The sequence below is a fragment of the Seriola lalandi genome, unplaced genomic scaffold (genome assembly GCF_002814215.2).
Source record: "Seriola lalandi dorsalis isolate HSWRI2012SDOR001 ecotype SW California unplaced genomic scaffold, Sedor1 jcf7180002054519, whole genome shotgun sequence".
Classification (NCBI taxonomy): Eukaryota; Metazoa; Chordata; class Actinopteri; order Carangiformes; family Carangidae; genus Seriola; species Seriola lalandi.
This window is the reverse complement of record NW_019525072.1, coordinates 1,234,286-1,258,042: the sequence shown is the minus strand read 5'-3', so window position 1 is coordinate 1,258,042 and position 23,757 is coordinate 1,234,286. Positions and strand designations below refer to the sequence as shown.

General features: G+C 39.4%; 2 protein-coding genes across 4 annotated transcripts; one reads left to right on the top strand and one right to left on the bottom strand.

The window, feature by feature from the left end:
* Positions 1-2,970: 2,970 nt before the first annotated feature.
* Positions 2,971-7,204, bottom strand: zfand2a (zinc finger, AN1-type domain 2A). 3 transcript variants are annotated; one of them, XM_023413735.2, is made up of 10 exons: positions 7,108-7,204; positions 6,222-6,320; positions 6,030-6,124; positions 5,465-5,596; positions 5,225-5,376; positions 5,006-5,140; positions 4,803-4,878; positions 4,639-4,715; positions 3,493-3,577; positions 2,971-3,284 (listed from the first exon to the last, which is right to left on the bottom strand). In XM_023413735.2, exons 2-10 carry the CDS (start codon positions 6,274-6,276, stop codon positions 3,246-3,248), a joined length of 846 nt encoding a protein of 281 aa, XP_023269503.1. In that variant the 5' UTR covers positions 6,277-6,320; positions 7,108-7,204; the 3' UTR covers positions 2,971-3,245. The 3 variants fall into 3 exon arrangements, with proteins under 3 accessions (XP_023269503.1, XP_023269504.1, XP_023269502.1); XM_023413736.2 differs by having other exon boundaries at positions 3,447-3,577; positions 7,022-7,191; XM_023413734.2 differs by having other exon boundaries at positions 7,022-7,191.
* A 568-nt stretch (positions 7,205-7,772) lies between these two features.
* Positions 7,773-22,817, top strand: uncx (UNC homeobox). The gene is made up of 5 exons (XM_023413779.2): positions 7,773-8,067; positions 8,834-8,901; positions 19,300-19,582; positions 20,100-20,275; positions 21,134-22,817. The coding sequence occupies exons 2-5, from the start codon at positions 8,842-8,844 to the stop codon at positions 22,202-22,204; spliced, it is 1,590 nt and encodes a 529-aa protein (XP_023269547.2). The 5' UTR covers positions 7,773-8,067; positions 8,834-8,841; the 3' UTR covers positions 22,205-22,817.
* Positions 22,818-23,757: the final 940 nt, after the last annotated feature.

Below are 23,757 nucleotides of genomic sequence, written 5' to 3'. Positions count from 1 at the left end.
AGCGCATCACACACAACCAGGGCACATTCTGGTCTGCTCTCCTGTTTTCCTGCTGTGCTGCAAAATGACATTTGTGATACCGGGAAATTGTGATACCCCCCCCCCCCCCCCCCCCGCACATAAATCTCCAGCTGGGAAGCGTGTCCTCACCTATAACAGACACCTGTTGTATGCATGTCATCAATTTTATAACTGTATCAATATAGTGGTCACTGTTTTTAATGTGCCAAAAAAAATCCATTTCACTACAATGAAGCACTAAATAGACAAACCTTGATGTTTGCAGACTTTTTACTCATCCATCCATGCTCTTACTTTGTTGACTGATGTGGTGAAGAGTTTCAGCACTACTAACAAAACACCGCCAGTACAGGGTGATATTATGTTGAAGAAAATGATTCAGCCCTGCTGGCCATGAAATGTGGCCATGAACATTTCATGGCCAGCAGGGCTGAATCATTTTCTCCCCACACACACACAGAGTCATTGCGCTTTATCCAGAAACAGTTTGTCAGTGTCTCCTCAATTGACACAACAGCCGATAGTCAGAAAGCCTCAGAGCACCCTGAAACAATTTCAAACGACACAAAGGAGATCATGTCCCCCATTCATCATCGAGATGAACAAGATGCTTGCTTGGCTCGCCCGAGTGGAGGATGTGCTGTCACAGGGACCAGGTGCATCGAGCTCACGCCTCAACAAGCCTCGTCAAGACCTGGAGTAAAATCCTCTGCGACATGGAGGCAGCATGAAGTGAAAAGCCTCTGTCCTAAACACATCAGACACTGAATGTTTCCCACACCCAGAGAAATTTCACCCTTCCAGCAACCACAGCGAGACAATTCCTATTTTTAAATGTAGTTTTTCTATTTTGATCCTCAGTCTCTATAAACCCTTTTAACACAGAGTTTTGTTCAGCTTCTCTTGAAACAGGAGGGACCGGAGGAGAGCAGCGTTTGGTTTGCTTTTTGTGCAATAATTGCTTAAAAATAAATCTGTCGAAATCTGAGCAGAATCGTTCTCTACTGACAGATTTCTTCATTTTGATAACAGTATTCACAAGGCAACAAAACACTGCACCTCATCAGGGAAACACAAAGATGTTTGACAGTGTTGTGCAAACATCCATTTTCTACAATTAACTTTGATTTTCACTCTCCTCCTCGGTGACTGCAGACACTTAGAAAATGTGTTTATAATAATAATAATAATCATAATAATAACTCAGATTTCTGCGTTATTATGAAGTTTCCTGAGTAGGCTAACCTTGAAAGTTAAGGAAGTTAAAAAATTTAAAAAGTAAAATACTGCTTTTAGCCAAAATGACCAAGAAATATTCAGTTCTCATATATCCAAAACGTCCACTATCATTAATATCTAATCAATTAAAAACACATATAAGCACATGTTTATTAGAGCCTTTCACATATTAGCAGATGGTACAAATATGAGCTCCAAATCCCACGTAAGGCATTTAGTGCTTCTAGTAGTTGGAAAAAATTTACTTTCCTCATTAATATGTAAATTTATGCAGCAAGATGCAACAACTGTTGAGATCAAATATAGTGCATCATTTTGTTCAATAGTAAGGTGTGGTGATATTGCAGCACTGAATACTGATGTGTTCTGACAAAGTGTGAAATGACAGAGGTAACCACGTCTTGGCATCTGATGAAGGTAATTAGGTGTTGTAGCGAGACGTGCTCTTTGCAGCAGGTTGAGGAGGTCTTCTCCAGTAGCTGCACCCAATTCAGCTTCTGCCTATTAAATATTATTATGTAAATGTCTTTGGTCAGCTAATGCCACTACACTTTCCTTTCCAATTGCTGGACTTGCGGGTTATTTCAAACAGCTCAGTGGACTTTAAGAACGTCTGTTCATATGACAAATGGCAGCAAAGGGAGAAAAAAAAATATTAGCAGATAAGGAGCATTCGGCAGATTTTACATGACAACAGAATCTCTATAAGACCAATAAGTAGCAAAGAGGTGTTTCCTAAAAAACAGCAGTGAAGTAAACATACATCCTGCTGTGACAGATTAAATATCATCTATGAAGCTTTCCTGCCCTCTGCTGTTCACACACTGAATAACTTGAGCTGAAACCATGAGCACCGCTGATGGGCAGCAGGTGCTGCTGAAATGACCAAATGTTTTCATCTTCAAATAATCGATCAATCTTTTTTAACCTGTTGTTGATTAAATGTCACGAGTTCCCACAGTGACATCTTTAAAGTGTTTTGTCTGATCGGTGAATCTAAAACTCAAGATATTCAGTTTTCAGTAACCAGTGATTGATTATTTTCCAATCTGTCTGTGAGTAAAATTCTATAGAAGTTTTTCAGCATGAGTAGAAAATGCAGCAGGAGTGAAAATAAACATTTATCTATATAATAAACAATAAATCTGTTGTGAACTGTTCCTCAATTTTCTTTTGCTCTGGCAGTTTCACCTACATCATTTGTGAATAATCATCCACTTTAACACACAAATATTACATAAAACAAAAACTACTTTTAGCCACCTTGACCTGTCAGCCTTACAGCCAGAGTTTAAAGGTCGGAAAACAATGATAATTGCCATAATATCCTTCGACAGCAGAAAGTCAATTATTTTTTAGTCCTCAGACCTTAATTTAGATGAATTTTGCATGATGAAGGTCTCAGGACAAAAAGACTAAATAAAGGGAGAACAAATCCCAATTTGTGAAAACGATAAGCTTAGCTGCACAGGCATCACCCAGTTTTACAGAATAAAGCTGACCCAAATGTATCCAAAAGTGTCTGTGAAATCTGGGAAGTTATCTGTAAACAAACCCAAACCCTCCGACTGAAAGGCTGAATAAATTATTTGACTCACAACTCTAAACAACTCTTGCTGATTTGCCTAAATAACAGGCTTCACCTCTCAGAGTCTAAGTGTCGAGTGTGTGAGCACATCTGAATCAATTGAGCAGTTCAAAAAACCAGGGTGCGTCTTTGAAATAATTTATTCAATATTCATATATGGTAATATAATGGGTTCATCATGATCAGCATATAAAATATGTACAGAGCAAATCATTAGTAAAAATGACAGATCCTGCTGGGAAAGTATGTGCTTTTTATTGTAGAAGGCGGTAAAATCTCAGCAACTTCCGAGAGGATTTCTTCATGTAACAATCATTGATCCTGGTTATTGATATCCCAGATGTGCAGTTTCTAGTAGATAATTAGCACAGCTTGAAGTTTAAATGGTGATCTGTGATTAAGAAAGGCTGCAGTTGGACTGTTTGGATTCTCTCCCCTAAACAAAGAGAAAGCACAGTCAGAAACAAAGCCCCATTTCACTCCACATACACATTCAAATATTCATTAAAAATGTATGAAAAAGGCTAATTAGTCTTTCATCTTCTGCCACTAAAGAAAGTTCAATGAGGAACGGTTGCCATGACAACAGTGTACCTACATGTGTTCCTGTTAGCATGCTAGTGACGGCTAAGCTTTCCGGGTACCTGTTGTCTCTGCTGCTGGCGTCTGTATTCTTCTTCACTGGCGGCGAGAGCCTGAGCCAGAGCCAGATCCTCCTGCTCCTGAGGGCTGAGAAGCAAACAACAAAAACACTAAATGAAGAACCACAAAAACAAAAAGGTAAATCTGTGAATCATGGGTTTATTTGTTGTGCTACAAAACTATTTAGTTTAGTTTTTAACCGATGATACTGTCCTGGATATCTGGATAAAAATGGTGGGAAATATCTGTTAACAGTCAACTACCTTCCCATTACTTGAGACTCAAAACTCATTCTTGACTTTGGAAACAACAGTTAATAAGAGCTACTCATTCACCAAAAACCTGCTCATGAGTGAACCTTACAAACAAGTGGGATGAGGACTCAAACATCTCAAAAAGCTCTCCCTACTAATGTAATGAATATTTATATTAAATCTCTACAGTCATTTAGGCTGCTACCAACCACAATCAAAGAGAAGAGCGCTTTCTTCCCTTTGTTTAATCATACAATCAAACCAGCCCATTCTGAAAACCCTACTGCTGTAGGCAATCTGCCAGGTAAGGAATCTATTCAAGTCAATTGATATTCCTATAATGCACATAAGATCTGACCATAGATCAATGTTATTAAATATTTACTGTGAAAGAAGCAGTCTATGGCTGAACAAAAGGGCCTTTAAGTAACTTTTAACTTCCATGAAAGCTGTTGTAAAAGTGACATTACAGGCCAAACTCCTGCTCCTGTCTCGAAAAACTCTGCTTACACGTTGCACTATTGAACATTATGATTCTGACAAGTTGTAGACCAAACAAAAAATATCCAGCAGATTAATTGGTAACGAAAATAACAGCTGCAGCTACAGTTGAAAGATGTTTTTCTGTCTCATAAATCTGAACAATATAAATGTCAACAACCTTGCTTGCATCAGAGCACTGTTGTTTATACAATTAAATTCATTCAATATTAATTACACTTCATATTTCTCCCGATTGGTCAGACACTCTTCCCCCACTGTTTTTAGCTGAAGGTCAATGAGGAAAACACTCTTCCTCTCTCAACAGCAGCACACAGACACGAGTGGCTTAGGACTAATGTGAAGCTGATAATAGGATATTTCTCTCGTTATAGGTTGAGGAAGTTTACTCACCTAAGGGCTGGCTGAACTGTTGGCCTTGATTCAGCCAAAGACATCTCCAGAGCCCTTTGTAAAGCCTGCTCCTCCGTCTGTAATGAGCAGCACACTTGTGTTTACGTTTTACTCGCATTGGGCAATTTTTGAAAATCAGGTGAAGTCACGTAAATCGTGCATACCAAGCCGGCCTGAAATGAAGCTGAGGGTGGTATTACATTCTGTGCTGAAACAGAAGTAGGAATCCGTGGGGTAGTGCTGAGAAAAGGAGGTAAAAATAGGACCATGAGACAGGAAGGAATTGCTATTTTAGGTGTCCATTTAAAAAGTCAGAAGAACAACTATTTATATGAACATTTAGAGTCAAAAGAGTAGAAGTGCTTACCCGCTGTTGGGGCCTCTGGTATTTGCTCTCACACCATTAGAAACAGGTCTAGAGTTTCCTGAAGCAGATGAATTAGAGCTGGAGGCAGAAGTGGAGGTGGAAGAAGCACCTTGGGCCCTCGTTACAGCAGCATGTCTAAGATTTAAAATATGTACATATAAGTCTGATACATTTCAGCTGAAACAGCATTATCTTATGGTGTAGTAAAACTGTACCCACCCAGATTTGGACAGAGGTTTCCCATCAGTCTTACAATCATGGTCTAGTGGGTGCCGATGTTTAAGACAGTAATTTAAATGGCACTGGTCACAGGTTACTCGCATCATTTCCTTCTGCTTACAGCCTCCTTTAGAACATTTATTTGTGAAAATCTGAAAAAAATTGTTCAATATTAAAATGGTTATTTATTTCTGTTATAATTTAGAAAGGTACAACCGATTAATTGTATTAAATACATACTTTTCTCTTTCTTTGTGCAGGGTCTGATTTGCAGTCCCGATCAATGTGTTCACCGACTTTAATGTCGGGCATCTCCCCTCTCTTGACAGGAATGGGGATGTTGCACAAAGGACATACTGGGACCTGGACATCCTATAAAATCAGATATTACGCAAAACACAGGAATAAAGATTTTTAAGTCTGAATATATTACCACGCTGTTGTCAAATCTCACTGCAATAAAACAAAGATATTAAAACGATCATGGTTTTTTGATTCTGCGTATAACTTGTTATACATTACAGGATTGACAATCAGCACAGTCCAACTGGGTATCAAAATGTAGAAGCAAGACTCATCATAATCTGCTATGAGACTTATTTTGGTGGATGCTTTAGGACTATTTATTTATGCTCATATATGCACACTGATACACCGTTTCACTCAAGATTAAAAGAATCAAATAAATAAAAATAAATAAAAGTTAATAAAAGCTGGAATTTTTTTGATATATATGAGCATTCTTGCATTAAAGGACAAAGAATTGAAAGTGTGTAGAAGTTGTACTGATAACATTATGTGTTACCTTCTTGTAGGATGACATGCATTTGTGATTTGCATAGCTTATGTGGTCCTTGCAGAAGATCTCCTGACAGGCATCGCATCTCATAGGAAGAAAATCTGTAGTATAAAGAAAGGTTTTAGATTTCAAGTTCAAATCAAACTTAGATTCACATAAACAAGCAGGACATGGTCCTCTTTTCCAAACTGTACTTACCTAAACGTTTGCAGGTCTTCTCAGAGCAGTGTTCACCTAAATCTGGAAACTCCATCACAGAAATACCTCCACAGCTGACAATGGTAGAATCTCAACAACCTGAAGGAGGTAGAAAAGGCTTAGAGTTTCACTCAAAACAGATGAAGTGCTGACTGCTGACTGTCAACACTGACAAGGGGTGGATTCACTGCATGCTAGCTAACGTTAGCTTTGAAATTAGCTAAGTCATTCATAAGTTTGTTATTTCTGGTATCATGTCAAGACAAGCTTACTTTCAAGTAAACTTAGTAGCGATGCTGGTTTTGGCTTTCAGACGATGTCTTGGTTATGTGGAAACATAGATGTCATCAGCCTCCTAGAAAAAGCTAGCTAGGCCAGGCTAATTTATACGATTAGGCTCGTTACATAACTACCGTTGAGGACGGTGACGATCGTATGGCTGACATACAACTCGCCCAACAGCGAACAGAAATGACTGTATTCTGACCACATTATGACACAAGTTGTTTTCAAATCGTCATCAGTAACACTTGTTTATTAACTACACAAATGCTAGCGATTAGCTTGTGTGTTGCTAAACAATAGGCCAACGTTAAAGTAAATGCTACCTTGTGTAGAAAGCATTTTTTTAAGTAAGTGAAGACAAAGATATGTCCCTCTCTAGCCCAAACCTCTAAAATAAACAAAGTAAACACCATCAACATGATGATTTTGTTTTGTGGTATGTGCTTAGTCAAACTGCACTGTTAGCTGACTCAAGCTAGCAAGATAAATCTGATTGTTTTTTTTTTTTTACTTACCAAATCCCCTTTTCCTTTCAGTCCCTTGTGTTACAGTAGGAGGCAACGGTGTTATCTTAAATTATCCAGGTTAACTGTGACTTTACCTTGCCTTTTTGACAGTAGTTTGACTGTAGATCCCTGAGCACCACTGTTTGCTGCGCTGAGCTGTTGTCGTCAAGTTTTGATGTCACGCACGCTCCTCCCACGTCAATTACGTAACCTGACGTCAGGAAAACTCACATCCATAGACTTAATATAAGCCACGTCACTGTAGGTGTGGTTTGACAGACCGTAGAAAACACAGGTGAAGTCTGGAAAGATCTAGACCATCACATCTCAGACAAACAGTGTAAAGTTTATTCTATTTTCTAAAGTCCACCCCAACATCTCTCTAACATTTTCTTCTTTCTCTTTCCTCTCTATTTTATTTGGCATATCTATAAAAAAAATTCTCAATCAGGTTTTTTTTTTCTTGTTTTTTAAAAGAAATGTATTCAGACCATTATCCCACATAACAGAAGTGATTAGCCCAAGTACATTTAGGGGAAAATAAGGTGTACATTAGCAAAGCAAAAGTCTCAAAATATGTAAATTATGGACATGAAATTAGAAACACTGCTATCGCCTTGATTACTTTATTTTGAAAGGTTTAACCAGGGATGTTTGTGACAGTGAGAGGAAGTATTTATTGCCCCCGAGTGGCCACAGGGGTGAACTTCAAAATGCTATTAAATTTGTGTCCAACACACGCTGTTACCATTGGTAAAAAGTTTGAAATGTCAGTATTTTGTACAGTTTTTAATAGTGTGATGATTGTAAAGAACAACTGTAGCATTAGTGTTGGTAATAAATCTATTAATGGCTGTTTTCTGGTTTGGAGACTGGTCTACGCCCGTTTCCGGATCAAAACAAAGATGGCAGCCCAATGCTTACCTGGATAAGAAACTGACACAATTTTGAAATCAGGTTAAGCGGGTGCTTTTATTTTTGTCATCTAGTGGACAGAATATTTTTTCATCCAAATGATGAGAAGAGTCTTTGAGGTTTCTGGAAGTAGAACAACGGTAAGTGTTTCTTGGCTTTTTAAACATCACCTGTATGCTACATTCTGATACAAGAGTTGTATAAACTTTGACTAACTTTGTGTGTTGACAAACTACAAGCAAATACTAATTACTGAAGGTGAAAACAAACATGTATGCTGCACTTACAAAACCTTTCCCTCCAGAAATAAATACTGTGACGACCTGTAATTCTGAAACATAAACAATACAATTACATGTTATGTAATCATTTTCAACAATTTTTATTCCAGTTAATATTTTCAGTTAACTTATGCCAAAACCTTTCCCTTTGGAGTGATCTTTATTTTCTTGTAGAATTCATTTCAAATAACAGTAATGTAGACCTCATAGAAATAGTTGGTGTTTTAAATTCTAAATGTCTTTATATCCAATATGACTTTTCATGAATGACAGTCATTCTGGAATAGATTTACAAACAGTAAAAAATGTTCTACGCGTGACAGGAAAGTCATCATGAATTTGTGATTCAGAGTATACAAATGTACATTATCATTAAACAAATCAGATAAAAAATTGACGCCAAGAATGTGGGTCATTTTTGGACAACATCAATTTTCTGAAGGCTTAAGTTTTGCAAAGCACAATCTCCAAGTAAATAAGGCAGTCCTGATATTTCACAGGTCATTTACATGGAGAAAAGTCACAGAAAACTTTAGCCACCCACTTTGTTAAAAATAGTGCTGTGTCATGTTAGCCTTTTGTATAACTTTTCCACTGAAGTTTCCTTGTGTTTGCTTCCCTCTAGTGGTCACCATGGAACTGCAACACATGACTGTCATTAAATTACATCAATTCAGACATAATGCGCTTCGGGTGAGTACTTTCAACCAGAAACTAAATAAGGGACACTAATGTTAATCGTTCTCTAGTGGACACAGCTAATATAATATAATATAATATAATATAATATAATATAATATAATATAATATAATATAATATAACAATAGTTAATAATATAAGTCTTTAGCAATGTAAAGCAGAGTAATTGTAGTCATGTTATTACTAATGATAATAGTATCTGTATTAATAATATATACTCAAATAATCTGAACCCCTGCACTGTAATGCATTCCAAGAAACTGTCCTTAAATAAATATCAAATCTTATATTCTTCACATCCATCTCAGCACTGAATGAGGTTGGAATCAAACAAACGACTCACCTCCGGGCTTGTCTCGGGTGATTTTTGTTTGCCTCGTCCTTTACCCTCTCTACCAGCTGATTGCGCTCTGAAAGATGCTTTGTATTGTATTATAGCTCTTGTTGCCCCTCCTCAGTGGAAGAATCAACGCAAGATTATTGTACATTTAACAAAACAAGCTCAACTCAGTATCCACTTTTGAATTTTCCAGAGCTTTCAACTGTATCACAAGGTCATCATCAACAAATGGAGTTTACTCAGTTCTCATGGAGATGAATTTGCAAGCTTAATCAGTGGTAGTAAGAGAACCGTGAGTCAGGATTATTTTGTTTGTTCTGCCGTTTCGTGTTGTTTCGTGTGCAAAGATAATTTATTTACATTTATTTCTTACACATGGCTCTGCAGTAGTGCAGCACTATTTGCATTTAAGCAATAACCTCTCCTGTACAAGACTTCTCTACACTAGCTGTGGCAGAGGTTGGTCAAGGTGTGGAAACTTTTGAGATTCACTGAATACACATTTCAAATTTTCAAAGTTTATAGTGTACTTCTAGGTTTTCCCAAAAGCCTTAGTATTGTAGCAGTATGACTTGATGTCTGGGTTCAGACTTCTTAAGCAAATCATTACCCCTTCATGATACCAGTAATTAGTGTTCCCACATGATGAGTGGTGAGAAATACTTTGTGTGTGTGTGCGTGTGTGTGTGTGCGTGTGTGTGTGTGTGTGTGTGTGTGTGAAGACATTTACCTGGGAGACAGAGTTTCCCATCGAGATGCTAGTTAAACACTGTTTTAGTTTAGTTTAATGATGAGTTTGTTGCATAATAAAAGCCCAGCTGGCATCTGCAGGTACCTGTGGAGGTAAATTTCTCATTGAACCCTGCAGTTAATCTTTTCCTCATTATCATTTGTTGGACAGCATGTGGGTGTTGCACTGTGGGAGACACTTCATGCTAGTAATCAACATTTTGTAGCTACAGTATTTCCAGGGACATACAATGAGGGAGTGAGGAAATATCCTCTAAAAGTCGCTTTAATCATGGCCAAGAAGTAGAACCTGACTTCTTTTATCGCTGTTTTTCATCTGTTTGATATGAGATTTCCTCTGTCTACGGCAGTGAAGTTAATAGACTGAGGAAAGTATTTGCCTTGGAGTTTAACACATCCTGGGTGAAATTTAATTCCTAAAAGTATCCTTTCTAAGCCATAATGCCCTGATCCCTGTTTAGATACCAGATGTCCCAGGTTCTCCACATTAGATGAGCTGCCATTGGAAGTCTTTTGGTATTAGTTTAAATGGGTTTTAACCTTTTTAAAATACACCGTCCCACCAGTGGCATGCATTGGCCATGGCAGTTTTAAGTGTGTTTTGGTCTGTACTAAACACAGTTTTCATACAACCTTGACAAATTATATATTGTTTGAAAGCTCTAAGACTCCTATTTCTTTCCATGCAAAGCATTTTATGATCCACATATCACTGCAAGAGCTGCTGAAACAGAAGAGTTGCAGTTGTGACTCCCAAAGTCTTTTCCACACAAAAGGTACAACTGCAGGCCAGCTAACCCTTTTTATACCAAAGACAAGCATAGATGAGACAAAACAAACATACATTTCTACCATGGTTACACCCCTGTATCTTTGGTTCAATATTGTTTATATTCATTCTGACTTTTTGGTTGTAAAATTTAAAGTGTCAGCTTAAAAATGAGACCAGGGTTGTGACTGTAATCAAAAGGGATGAAGAACAGTAACCATTCTATTTTGGGTTAGGGCTGAATGATAGGCAAGACAGATAATATTGCGATTATTTTGACAGATATTGCGATATGAGTCACGATTATAGTGGGAATGGTAATTTTTGCATTTCACTTTCACTGAAAAACAATATAAACATGATGATGATGTGATTTTTTGCTGAGGTTCATACCAAACAGTGTATGTTGTAATATATGTTCCCTTACGTCTGGAGCATATCATTTGTCGGCCAGGGCATCTCTGTAGCACCACAATGCTTAATTATGGTATGTTGTGCCACATTTTACCTTTATCTAAAGATTACAGTTCCTGCGATTTGGATATTGCACTTAACCATATTGTGATTTTGATAATTTTTCAATTAACTGTACAGCCCTATTTTAGCTAGCCCTACATCATTTTCAGGCTTCTGCACAAAAATGGTGCGATCTCATTGTATATTTTGTATATTTTGTATTCACTAATATGTCAATACAACTTTAACAATATTGTGAAAAATACATACACAGTGTGACTCTTGAAGTTAGCATGCTAACCAGCTATCCCGGGCTCATATCAACCTGTCTCTTTGCTTTCCCATAGCAACTCACTGTAGCCCCCAATCTGTCCTGAAGACGTAGCGCTGCTCAGAGGGTGTATTATAACCTCTTGTATTATAAAAACGATGATGGTTGAAGCTCTTGTCGACAGCAACAATCACCTGCTCCTGGCAAGAAAGCACATTCAGCGGCAAAGAAAACTTACAAATTGCACTCTCTCTCTTGCACTATAGACTCTTCTGCACATATACAGTGTATTTGCACAGCTTCCTACACAACGCTCAATCAATGTCATGCATATGGCCTAAGTATTGTAATGTGTACAGTGTCTGTAGCTTTTGAATTAATTTACAAAGTACTTACTAAATGCTATATTTATTATTTTAAATAGTTCTTTGTCTTTATGTTTCCTACCTCTTCAGACTGTTCCACGTGAATTTCCCCTAAATAAGGTCTTATCTTATCATCTTATCTTACCTTAACGGTTATTTTAAATGTGCCCACCAGTATCTTTAGCTAAGTTGAGGGCTGATTTAGACCTAATAGGAGTCATAATAAATTCAGTCTAGTAAGCCTGGAAATATAAGGTTCTCTAGTGGGTCGACATCAGCTCTGATAAACTGTTCATTGAAGATTTGACATGCCATCCAGAAAAATAGTTATGTACTTTCTGTCTTTTGAAATATTTATTCCTGAACGAGTCGTTCAAAGTAATATTCGGCTTTTGTGAAAATGTGTGTAACTCAGTTTTATTAAAAAGTGAGATAGAGCCACATAATTCCAACATCACAGTCTGACATGAATTATTTAAACTCAAGTCCAATCATCCAATCTTTTGACAATTTACTGAGAGCAAATCTTAGATTATGTTCTCGAATTTAAGTTTGGACTCTGAGATGAGTGAGTGTAATGGGGTGAAATTGACCTCAACATTGTTTTAGATGGCACACAGGCTAAATCTCTTGCAAACTGATGGCTTTAAATGTTAATTTCTCAGAGCAGAGAACTGCTTGGTTTAATGTTACCAGGCTGAGTGGTGTCTTTGCAGGTTTTACCAGTTGATGGCAGCAGGATTCTTCTACAAACTGCTCAGTGAGCTGTGGAGGGACTGTGAATACAGATGGCTCACAAAGGGTGTAGTGACGACGGTAAACACACTGCAAATAAAGCGTGTATTTCTATGTTTATTGTCAGTACATGGTGAAACTCTTGTTTTTAATTGTTGAATTTCAAACATGAATGCCACAACAACCGCATACAATTAGCCTACAATATTTTTGCACATTTGAGGGTTCAGCAATATATATATATAAAATAAAATATGAATAAACTTTAATGTATAAATAGTGATGATTTCTACTGCTCTCCTTATTCTGCTCATAAGGACCAAAATTATTAAGAGGGGATCAATAAAGTAACTGATTTAAATGACATGACTACAACATATTCCTCCTCTGAGATGTTGAATGTTATGGAAGATCGCATCATCAGGAGCCGACGGAGGCAGTTACAGAGCGCATACAGCTCTCTCCTGTTCTGCAACACCTGCCTCATAAGCTGCTAATGCTACGGCCAGATGGCACCACTCTGGAAAACACCTGGCCCTCCAAACACATCCCCGAAGCTTCCTCACACGCTCTAGACCCAGACCTTGTCTTTGATTGTTGTTAAGGATGCAATTTCAGATTATCAAGTCATATTAGAGGATTACACGATCTCTCAGTGGGGTTGAATAATATAAAAAAATAAAAAAAACAGAGGAAGGAAGGGGCGGTCGAAACACTTTCAATATACTTTTATTTTTCAGATTAGTTATAAGATGAGGAATCATCTTTAAAACAATGAAGGAAATGTTTAAAAGTGCAGTCCATAAACCAAAATCAACTGCCCAAGAAAGAAATTTCAGTCTTGTCAATCTTGACATTTTGAGCTATGTACCACTTTTGAGTGTGTGTCTATTAGGAATCTGTGACTTATTTTAGGCCTGCAGTATAGTGTGTGCTTCCTACACTTTCTTTTTAAACTGCTTTGACTGCAGATATATGAGGTTCAAACAGGGAAACTCAATAAGTATTATGATAATATTGGACAGTCAGAATGATTTTCTTTGACTATAACATCGACGTGGTGGTAATAATAAAACACTTTATTGATTGCCGCAGGGGAATCGAGGTCAGAGGTCAGGAAAACAGGGCAGAGGTCAGCGCTCAAGAAGACTGATGAACTGGATGATTCAGACACAAAAGCATAAAGCTGAGTTGTTTGTCGTCTCCAACGATTTGTCCCCCCTGCCACATGTTATTGGTCCCGGTAAACATTTGGTTATTGTGTTCACATGTCTGTCTACAGTGGCAGGCTGAAAAGAATACACAAAGGAAGGCAAACGGCCACTAGAGGGCACCACAGGTCTTTTTATGGACACTGAGAACAGGTCTTCTGAGATTTTGGTTTGATGAATCCCTAATGGAGGGTCAAGAAAGCCTGAAGGTCTGTGGGTAGCACTGGTGTGTCCCATCACATGTATAATGTGTGTGTGTGTCACTGACTGCACAAAGTGTAGGATGCCGAATGTGGTAGTGTGGTTGTTTTTGGGGTTTTTTTCTGCAGAAGATGAAAGAAAACTGAAGTTGATGTTCAGGAGATGGGCCTCTCAATCAGACAAAACATCCACCGATGTCCAGAATATGCAGTTTTTGCAGCCATGAGAAAGAGCAGCAACAACAGTGGTAAAACATATGCCTGAAGTTTGTTGATCGTGCATCTCAAAAGTCCACTATGAGCTCCAGTGTGTCTTTTTGTGTCAGAAAATGGTGTCTCGCTTTGCTGCAGTGTAGTGCTACAGTAAATATCTCTGGGGTTTTCTTTCTTTTTTTTTGTTGTTGTTTTTTGGTACAGCGGCAGATGGCCGGGCTGCAGAGCACAGTCACCACTCTCTCTTTCTCTCTACCAGCTCTTTGCAATGTGAGGAAACAGCGAGGGACTTGCTGGCTATCCTGCCATCACTTCCAATTTGGCTGCAGCCAAAATAAACCACACAAGCTTAGCAACTAGTTGGTGTCTGCTGATAATAAATAGCTACATTTCTCAGGCCTAGTTTCAACTTTATGGACTTGGATGAGTCTCCAAAGTTTAGGTATGCAACTCTTACGAAACTCTTTATTGTATATTCATCACACAGTTTAATACACCTTTATAATATGTAGGTAGAAGGTGACCTGAAGGGCAGGGGAGTTTATTTATTATCTCAGAGGAAGCTGTGATGTTGTTGCGGGGAGTTTGATGATGTCCGTGGAGCTTTAAAAACCAAACAAACCTATAATTTCTCCTAAACACATATACAGACAGAGTCATGCACAGAAGCTATAAGAGCTGCAATAACAAGACACCCACAGTGACAGGCAGACTATGTATGCACCTATTCACACTTTCACCCATCCAAACCCATTTGGGATTATATGGAGGATGGCTTAAAATTTGGATAGGCTAACACTTTTTTTCTTCTTCTTCATATATTCCTGTAAAGGTTGAATTATTAGATTGAAGTTGAATAATAAGCACTGAGTCAAACAGCACACCCTTCATCTGCGGAGCTGTAATTAACGGGGGCAAAATGCAGGCGGTGGCGAAGGGAGAAAAAAAAAAATGCAAATTATTCTGCACAAAGGCTCCTCACAAATTGGCGTCACCATTTCTCAAATTATATCATTACTATATTTTGAAAATGTTAATCTGTTGAGCGGATTTCCCGGGGGAGTTGAGTAAATTAGTTCTATTTCCGAGACTGCCTCTCTGCAAAGGCACGGCAGCGACAAGCACCTCTGATTTGCTGATTACAATTAGACTCCCCAGTTTGGGCTCCTTCAAGCATTGATAATTTTCGGCATATTAAGCACGTTTTAGCAAAGGTGATAAGTCAGTTTTAATTGAAATGAAATTATTATTCTAATGGAAGTTTGGTTATTATTATTAGGAGGCACTAGTCATTCTAGCTTCATTTTTAATATATAAATGCTGGGGAGTAAAAAAAAAAAAGATTTTGAAGGGCATTAGGGTGTCAGGATTGAATGAGGTAATTTGAAGGGAATTACTTTCTCTTCTATCAGAAATGAACTGAATTAAAAGTCCAAATCAATCGCTTTCACTTCTCCATTCTACTTTGACAGCGGCACAATTACAGATAATTAGATGGGAGGAAACTTTTAATTGTGGGATTAGAGGGAGAGAGAATTTGTAGGATCAGAGGAAAATTTCCAGGCAGAGTTTTCTTGCTTAAAATCGAATCAAAGGATTTGCGAGCTTAAAATGGCAACCACCTTCTTTTTTTTCTACTGTTTAATTGGAATTGCATCTAGTTCATCCAAATCATCCAAAACAATTAATTTAGATTTAATTCTATAATTATCATCAAATCGAATAATGTGCAACCTAATTTAGATAGTTAAAAATTAACGTGCGTGAAGTTAATTGAGTAATTAAACTCCTAAACTGCTGCCTATTAATTTGCCTGCCTAATTAAAAATGAATTTGATTCTGTGCTGCTAAAGTGGGCATCAGTGTTGGATGGGCATGTTGATAAGGCCCTGTGTCTTTTTTTTTTGGGGGGGGGGGGTGTTGTTGGGTGGGGTGGGGTGTATCAATTCAACACCCGTATTATGTTGGCACTCATGATATGAATTTCACTTATCTGGTTATCTGGAGTCAGGTGAGTATGCAGCTGCAAAATCCTCTTATGAGACTCAGCCAAACAGACAAACAACACAAAAAGTTGGCAATAGAGAGACTCATTTAGGAAGGGAGAAGATAAAGTCCAAGTGGAAGTGCTTGATTTCTTCTTGTTTAGCTGCAAAACGTAACTTTGATGCATGTCAAAAGTCAAGAGAAAGGGGCTTGTAGGTAACAGTTGTTGTATGTTTGCACATCTTAGAGTACAAGTATATGAATTAGTGTGTGTGGAGAGTTTGTGCTGTAGTGGGTGGGGGTGGGGGTGGGGCTTTCCCATGTCCTCCATCAGTGCCCCTGCCTCATTCATCACTGTGGTCAGTAGTGGACTTATAGCAGCCAACTTCGTGGGAGTGATTAGTGCAACACTAACACAAGCATTTAATATGAGGCAGCAGCGGAGAAAACAACAGTAATGTGTGTGGCTCTAAGAGATAAACATCATCTTATCACTGATATGATACACTCTCCAGGCTTCATTGTGTGTTACTGGTCATACAGTCATTCTTTAGAATGAATTTACATGCATCTCTACTGGGAGAACAGGCTGGTTTATCTTGTAAACTGTGCTTGAGGTGATGGGTCACATCTGACTAAGCTTGTGGTGGAAAATAGTCACATGCAGTGAAATGTCAAAGTAATAAAGTATTAATATTTCACTATCTTGGAAAGGGCAAGTTGTTTTAACACAAAAGTGTTTGGATATCCCACACATTTACACGTTGGGCTCCTTTACTTTCTCTGTAAGTGATGGAAAAAGATGCACTTATTTTTGTAAAGGGGAAAACATTGAGATGTGTTGAGGTGTGTATCTGTCAGCCTCCTCCACCATTTATTGGCCCTGGAATTTCTCTCTTTAGATGGAAAGTTAATCAATTAGTCTATAGGCCCTGTGCTCTTATTGATTCACACCAACAATTCATAAATGCAATAAAGACCATGTGTCCTGATGCAACCAAAAACTGGACACAGAACTGTCAATGAGGGGAAAAAATATATACATACAGATATATATATATATTTATTATCACTTTCCCCTCTGAACAGCTGCCAAAAGGGCCAGTTATAAAAAGGTAACAAGGCAGGGCAACAGAGCGACTGAATGCTGGCCTTGTTCGCCTTATTATCGGGTTAATTAAAGCTAGAATCTGACAATGTCACCCGCTTGTAGAAAAACGGATTTAAATGCAATGTCTCTGGAGACTGTGTCAAGGGCTGCTTTTCATTGAGCTCCTGCGTGTGCGCGCCGGAGTTGGGGACAGCCTTATATATATGCTTGGAATCGACGAAAAGCAATTATTGAATTTTAGATGTTCAAAAAAGAAAATGAATGGGGAGGAATTATTCATAAGATCTTGTCCGCGTGTGCGTTAGAATTAAAGTTAAAATACAGAGAGAGGAGGGGTGGGGTGAGGGTGTGTGTGTGTGTGTATATATGTGTGTGTGTGTGTGTGTGTGTGTGTGGGGGGGGTGCTTCAAAGACGAGACTGCTAAAAAGGAAGATGGATAAATAGGCGAGATCATTTCTGAGGAGTTCATTAAAATGTAGGGCTACACATTGAAATACAGAGGGTTGTTATTTGGGCTTGGGGGTCAAGTGACGAGCGGATTATATACTTCCTCATAATAATATTAATTAAACAATTTGCATGCTAATAGGGTAACAATTATCGCAGCTTCTGTTGAGAGATTCAGGTTATTACAACATGCCAATCCGGGTGCCAAGGGTCAGGGAGTGAGTGGGGTGCGAAATTTCAACTCTGATTAACATTATGACAGCGCCAGACTTGGGATAAATAAAGTCGAATTAATTATTTGAAAACCTAATGAGCAGATAGGATTTAGGCGAGTCACATATTGAGTGCATGGGGTTGCACAAGTGGAGGAGCTTTCCAATTTGGTTTCCTGATAGGAAATGTTGCGAGTGCCTGTAATGCACATATGAGTATGCTACTTTTTTTTTTTTCTATTTTATTCTCTTCTCTTGTATTGTCCCAGTCTCTATAGTAGTTGAAGCCTCCCTTTATTTGGTCATATATTTTGCTCATAACGCAGCGTTGCTCGTAACTGAAGCTTTCGCCTTGTAACAGTAAAATATTATAGTTTCACTCTCGCTTTGTGCCTTCAGCAATGTCTCAGCTCCCCCTCAAACACAGCCATATTTCAACAGTCACCCTATTTGTTTTACGCCCTGCACGTGAACCTGTCTGATTGTAAAGGTTTAATGTATTTAAATCATGATCCATAACTAACATGGGAGGGGAGGGGAGGGGAGGGGAGGGGAGGGGGTTATCTCAACTCAGTGGTTCCCAAAGTGGGGCTCAGGGACGAGGCAGGGTCGCACAGCCCACAGAGGGTCGCAGGCATCCCTTGGGGGAATATTTTATTCCAACAATATATTATCAGTTAAAATTTCCATTTTAAAAAAAAAAAAAGAAAAAAAAATCAGCTTTCACTTTTCTCTGCCACCTCCTTAAGAAATGTGCCAATATCCAAATATACACACAAAAAAAAGAATACACAAAAAAGATTTTAAAAATGCTTATAAAAATAGCTAAGGCGTTATCTTGGATAAAATGTGTGTTTTTTCTTTTGGGTTTTTTTTTTTTTTTTTTGCCTAATCTGGTCTAATATTCAGCTATTTGCAGGTCCTCCCGTGAACAAAAAGTCCGGGAGCCTCTGGCCTAACCTATCCGCCTGCATAGCCTTTCCTTCCCGGGATTCAGTGAGCCCTTCCTCCCGGTGGGTCCCCCGTGTAGTTGCGATGTAGTTCTTATCAAAGCCCTCCTGTCTTGTTGTGACAGCTCTGATATTGTTTATTGAGGTGGATGTCAGCTTTAATTAGCAATCGATACGGGGAGCGTTTGCAGAGTGCGTCTCTGACGTCAGAGTCCATTACCGCTTCTCATTGGGTCTCATATTCCCAGAGCCTGGGCTAATTATTGGGAGGTTCATGTGGATAAAGTACAGCTCATCCCTCCCTTCACATCATGTCCCCTACTCGTTGGCCACACTCACTGCATGCTTTTTAAATTCCCATCACCGGCCTCCAGACGTCGTTTCCTTCTGCCTGCGGGATGATGGACAGCAGGATACTGGATCCACCTCACGCCCAGTTCGGAGGCTCTCTCGGCGGGATGGTGGGCTTCCCGTACCATCTGAGCCACCATCACGTTTACGAATTAGCCGGGCATCAACTTCAATCTGCGTCCGCGGTTCCTTTCTCAATAGACGGATTACTCAATGGTTCCTGCACGGCTTCAGTGGGTAATTCCAACCCCCTCTTGTCTTCGGGCTGCGGGATGAATGGAGATAATCAGCAGTACAAACTGACAGGTAAGCCACATTATATGCTGCACAATAACCTCTCATCAAGGTTGGCTGGTTGCACAGAGACAAAAAAAAAAACAACAGACAGAAACAAAGACAGGATATTGCGGTACAAGTTATCCTCTTGGTGGTGTTTTTTAAAGGGCATGCCAAACCTCACAAACACAGAGGCGAAGCAGGGAGAGCATTTCATCTCGATCACCGAAAGCTGAGGATGCAACCAAGCAAAAACAATGTCCCTGTCAGTCAGTAAAACACCAGAGCAAGGAAATGCTTGTGTTAACATCTGAGGCATCCCCGCTTCATTCAGAAAAGCTTTGATAGAGGCTGCAGGCTGCATGTGTGCAAATAGACTGCAACATTTCCAAATGCAATCTCCTTCTATAGCTCTAAAGTTTGCAAAATTGTCTGCTCACACATGAAAACCGTCCTGTTAAAATGCTGTTAAAATGTGGTATTTGTTTTTAATTAAATAAATAAATAATTTATCCTTTGTTTACATTTATTCTCACCCTGCTGTCAGACTCGGTGGACCCAGACAAAGATAGCCCTGGTTGCAAGAGACGAAGAACTCGCACAAATTTCACTGGTTGGCAGCTGGAGGAATTAGAAAAGGCTTTTAATGAGAGCCACTATCCCGACGTGTTCATGAGGGAGGCACTGGCTCTCCGATTGGACTTGATAGAATCAAGGGTTCAGGTAAATATTTATTTTGTTCCTTTACATATATTTTTTTAGTCGTGATTTTGAGCTTATGTGTGTGTATCTCTATTCCTTTTATTCATGGCACCGACTCAGTGCTTTCATTTTTGTAAAAAAAAAAAAAAAAAGAAAAAAAGTAGAATAAATCCTCATGTAGCAAAAGTGAATTTTGGCTCATAATGTACACTTGATAATAATTTTAAAATTACCCAAAGAATCGTTGCATGTGTGTATATTGTCTGACCTTTCATGGTTTGTGTTAGTCAAATAAATCAATTTTAATTGCTCCTTTATTTTGAAAAATAATGAAGTCTTTAATACTGGTTGATATTTTGAATTTAAAATTTTTTTTATTGAAATTATTTTGTCAGAAACATTGATTTCATATTCCTCACATTTATTGACAATACTTGATAAACAAAGACCAGAAATATTCAGTGCAGCCTTCTTTATAATAGTTCAATTTCATCGATTATTATAATTTTATTTTTCTATAAGGACATTTCTGTCGATGAAAACGGTGAAGTGTTAGCTCACAAAGTTTTAGTTGTTACATTGGAAATAGATTATTATTAAAACTTGTGAAACTGGCCAATAGTTCAGTTGTCGTGTCAAACCGAAGCTTCTTTTGTTCTTCATCCCAACTTTTTCCAGCCATGATGCACAGATTGGTTTTTAATGAAAGGCCTAATTAAAGGCCTGCATACAAAACAGCAAGAGCAAGATGTAACCTCACTGTTTATTTAATTACCATAGAGTTAAGACAGAGACAAATTCAGCTCTAATTAATTTTCCCCTTGTAGTGACAGAGGTGCACATTACACGTGTTTTCAGGTGTTTTGTCTCCCTGTGCAGGTATGGTTTCAGAATCGCAGAGCCAAGTGGAGGAAAAAGGAAAACACAAAGAAAGGTCCAGGTCGACCTGCTCACAACGCCCACCCCACCACCTGCAGCGGAGAGCCCATGGACCCGGAGGAGATCGCCCGGAGAGAGCTGGACAGGCTGGAGAAGAAGAAGCGGAAGCAGGAGCGGCGGCTGCTCAAGTCCCAGAACAAGCTCTTGTCTGGGGATTTATTTCACACCCCGGGATCAGACAGCGACAGCGGAGTGTCGCATGTCACCGACAGTGACCACACCACAGGCCCGCCTTTTGACTCTGTCGGGGGAAGCCAAACGCCGTCGAGCTGCGACCAAACACCTCACCCTCTCCAAACCCAAAACCAGAACCAAAGACACTTGGACCTGGATGCTGGCGGATCCGAGCTGGACTCGCCCGACGCCAGCCACCGGTCAAGCCTGTGCTCCAACAATAACAGAGCGTCCAGCCTGCAGAAACTCAACCCTTTCAGCGTCGAAAGCCTCCTTTCGGACTCCAGACCGAGACGCAACCCCGCGGCCTTACCGTCCTCACGGCCTTTGATAGGGAAAGGACACTTCCTGCTCTATCCCATCACACAGCCGCTTGGATTCATTGTTCCTCAAACTGCTCTGAAGACAACAACAACAACAGCAGCAGCAGCAGCAGCAGCAGCAGCAACAAACTCTGACAGTGACACACCGGCGGAGAGAAACCAGCTCAGTGGCCGCTGCAGCGTCTCTGCGAGCTCTGCGGGATGTAGGAGCAGCTCGCCGGACTCTGCAGACGCCACACAAAAAGGACAGGTGGGATCAGAGGACAAGACCAGTTCACCGCACACCAGCCCGTCCAGGGCCGCCTTTTCCACTGGCAAAAGTACTCAGACCTCTGTTATTTGCAGCGATTCGACTTTCGCCCACGAACACAGTCCACAACTCATTAAGTCTGTCGATGCAGACAGAAACGAGCATTTAGAGAGCAAGGACCACCCCGACCACCCCGAGTCTGTCCTCAGTGACAGTCCAGCAGAAACAAAGACAGACTCTAAAGAAGATGTCGACATGGAATAAATCCCTGGGGGTAAAAAAAAATGCAGAAACATACTGATATAGCCTCTAAACGACACCTTTCATTAGGCCAAAGCTTAACCAGAAACTACATCTTTGCATCTAATCTCTAGGTTTTTCCCCTTTGCTGATATTTTTTGACAATGGTGTGCTCTATCTCTCTCTCTCTTTCTCTCTCACTCTCTCTCTTCTCTCTCTCTCTCTGTCTCTCTCTCTCTGCGAGTGTGTATGTGTGTGTGAGTCAGGAGTCTCTAGATATCCTTTAATGTGTGATAACTTGTCAAAAAAACAAACAAAAAAAAACACACACACACACACACACACACACACACAAGACCACCAGACCAACAAAAATCCTCAAGAGCTGTAAAAAGGTATTATACTATTTATATATGTAAGGTTTTTCTTAAATAAATCTATTGTATACAAGCACCTCAAACCGTGTGAGACCTTAAATAGCAGCACATACAGTGCACTAGTACAGTAGGAAGGGCTTTCTTAAGAAATCTCATGTTGTACTTTGTATATTGCCTTAACAAATTTATTCATCTATAAGCCCCCACTGAAATGAGGTTACGAGCCCGAGGCGAAAAGGACCCGCTCAACTCCTGCAGAGTTTTGATATGAAAGTAATTATTTTCCCGGTGGCTACTGCAGGGGGATTCAGTTTATTTTAGCTCAAAGGGGGTTATAATACATTACCGATTTCTAGTGATATGAAATCACATAAACTTCCAAGAATAATAGAATTAGCATGAAAAGGCCTGGGTGTCAAATTGAAATAGGAAAATAATAGCCCCGGCAGCTGGGAGTGTGTGTGTTTGTGCATATTGGATAGGGGATGGAGATTCGTGGGGAGGCATTTTCATGAGCTTTTTTCTTTTTTTTTTTTTTTCTTACCCCCCCTTCTTCTTCTTCCTCTTCTTCTCCCTCTCTCTCCACTTTGTCAGGGTCCCTTGTAGCAGGGCTATATTAAGATAGATGTTCGATGATATCCCTCATTGTTCTGTCGCTTTACATTGATGTTTCTGTGTTATCAGCCTATTGATCATGCGTCGGCTGTAATAGGACGGGCTGAGGCAAACGTGCCTATTTACAATAGCCGAACACATTTGTTCTAATAGGGTTGGTGGTCCCCAGGGAAGCCGTGCAGGATCTGGGACATCTGCTCCCTTTTGCAATATTAGCAGTGTTGACCACAATATCAAGTCGACCCAAGGAAGAAAATGTCGAGGCTGCTGTGAAGCATGTAATAACATCAAAGAAAAAAAAATATCTTAAGACAAAACAAAACAAAACCAAAACATACACACACGTCCAGTCCAGCTATATATGTAGAGCTGCTCACACCCTTGTTAAAATCCACAAGCCCTTCAGTGTTCTCTTTGGGTCTTGATTTGCAAATAAATTGAAAATAATCAGAGGGGTGAGCTTTACGTCTGAGCCGGCGCAAATGAATTTCTGAGCCAGTGTCCCTTTCAAAATATTTACATAAATTTCAACCCCAATGCAGCTGTTTGCACTAGGAAGCAATGTCTTATTAGGCTGGTTGGGGG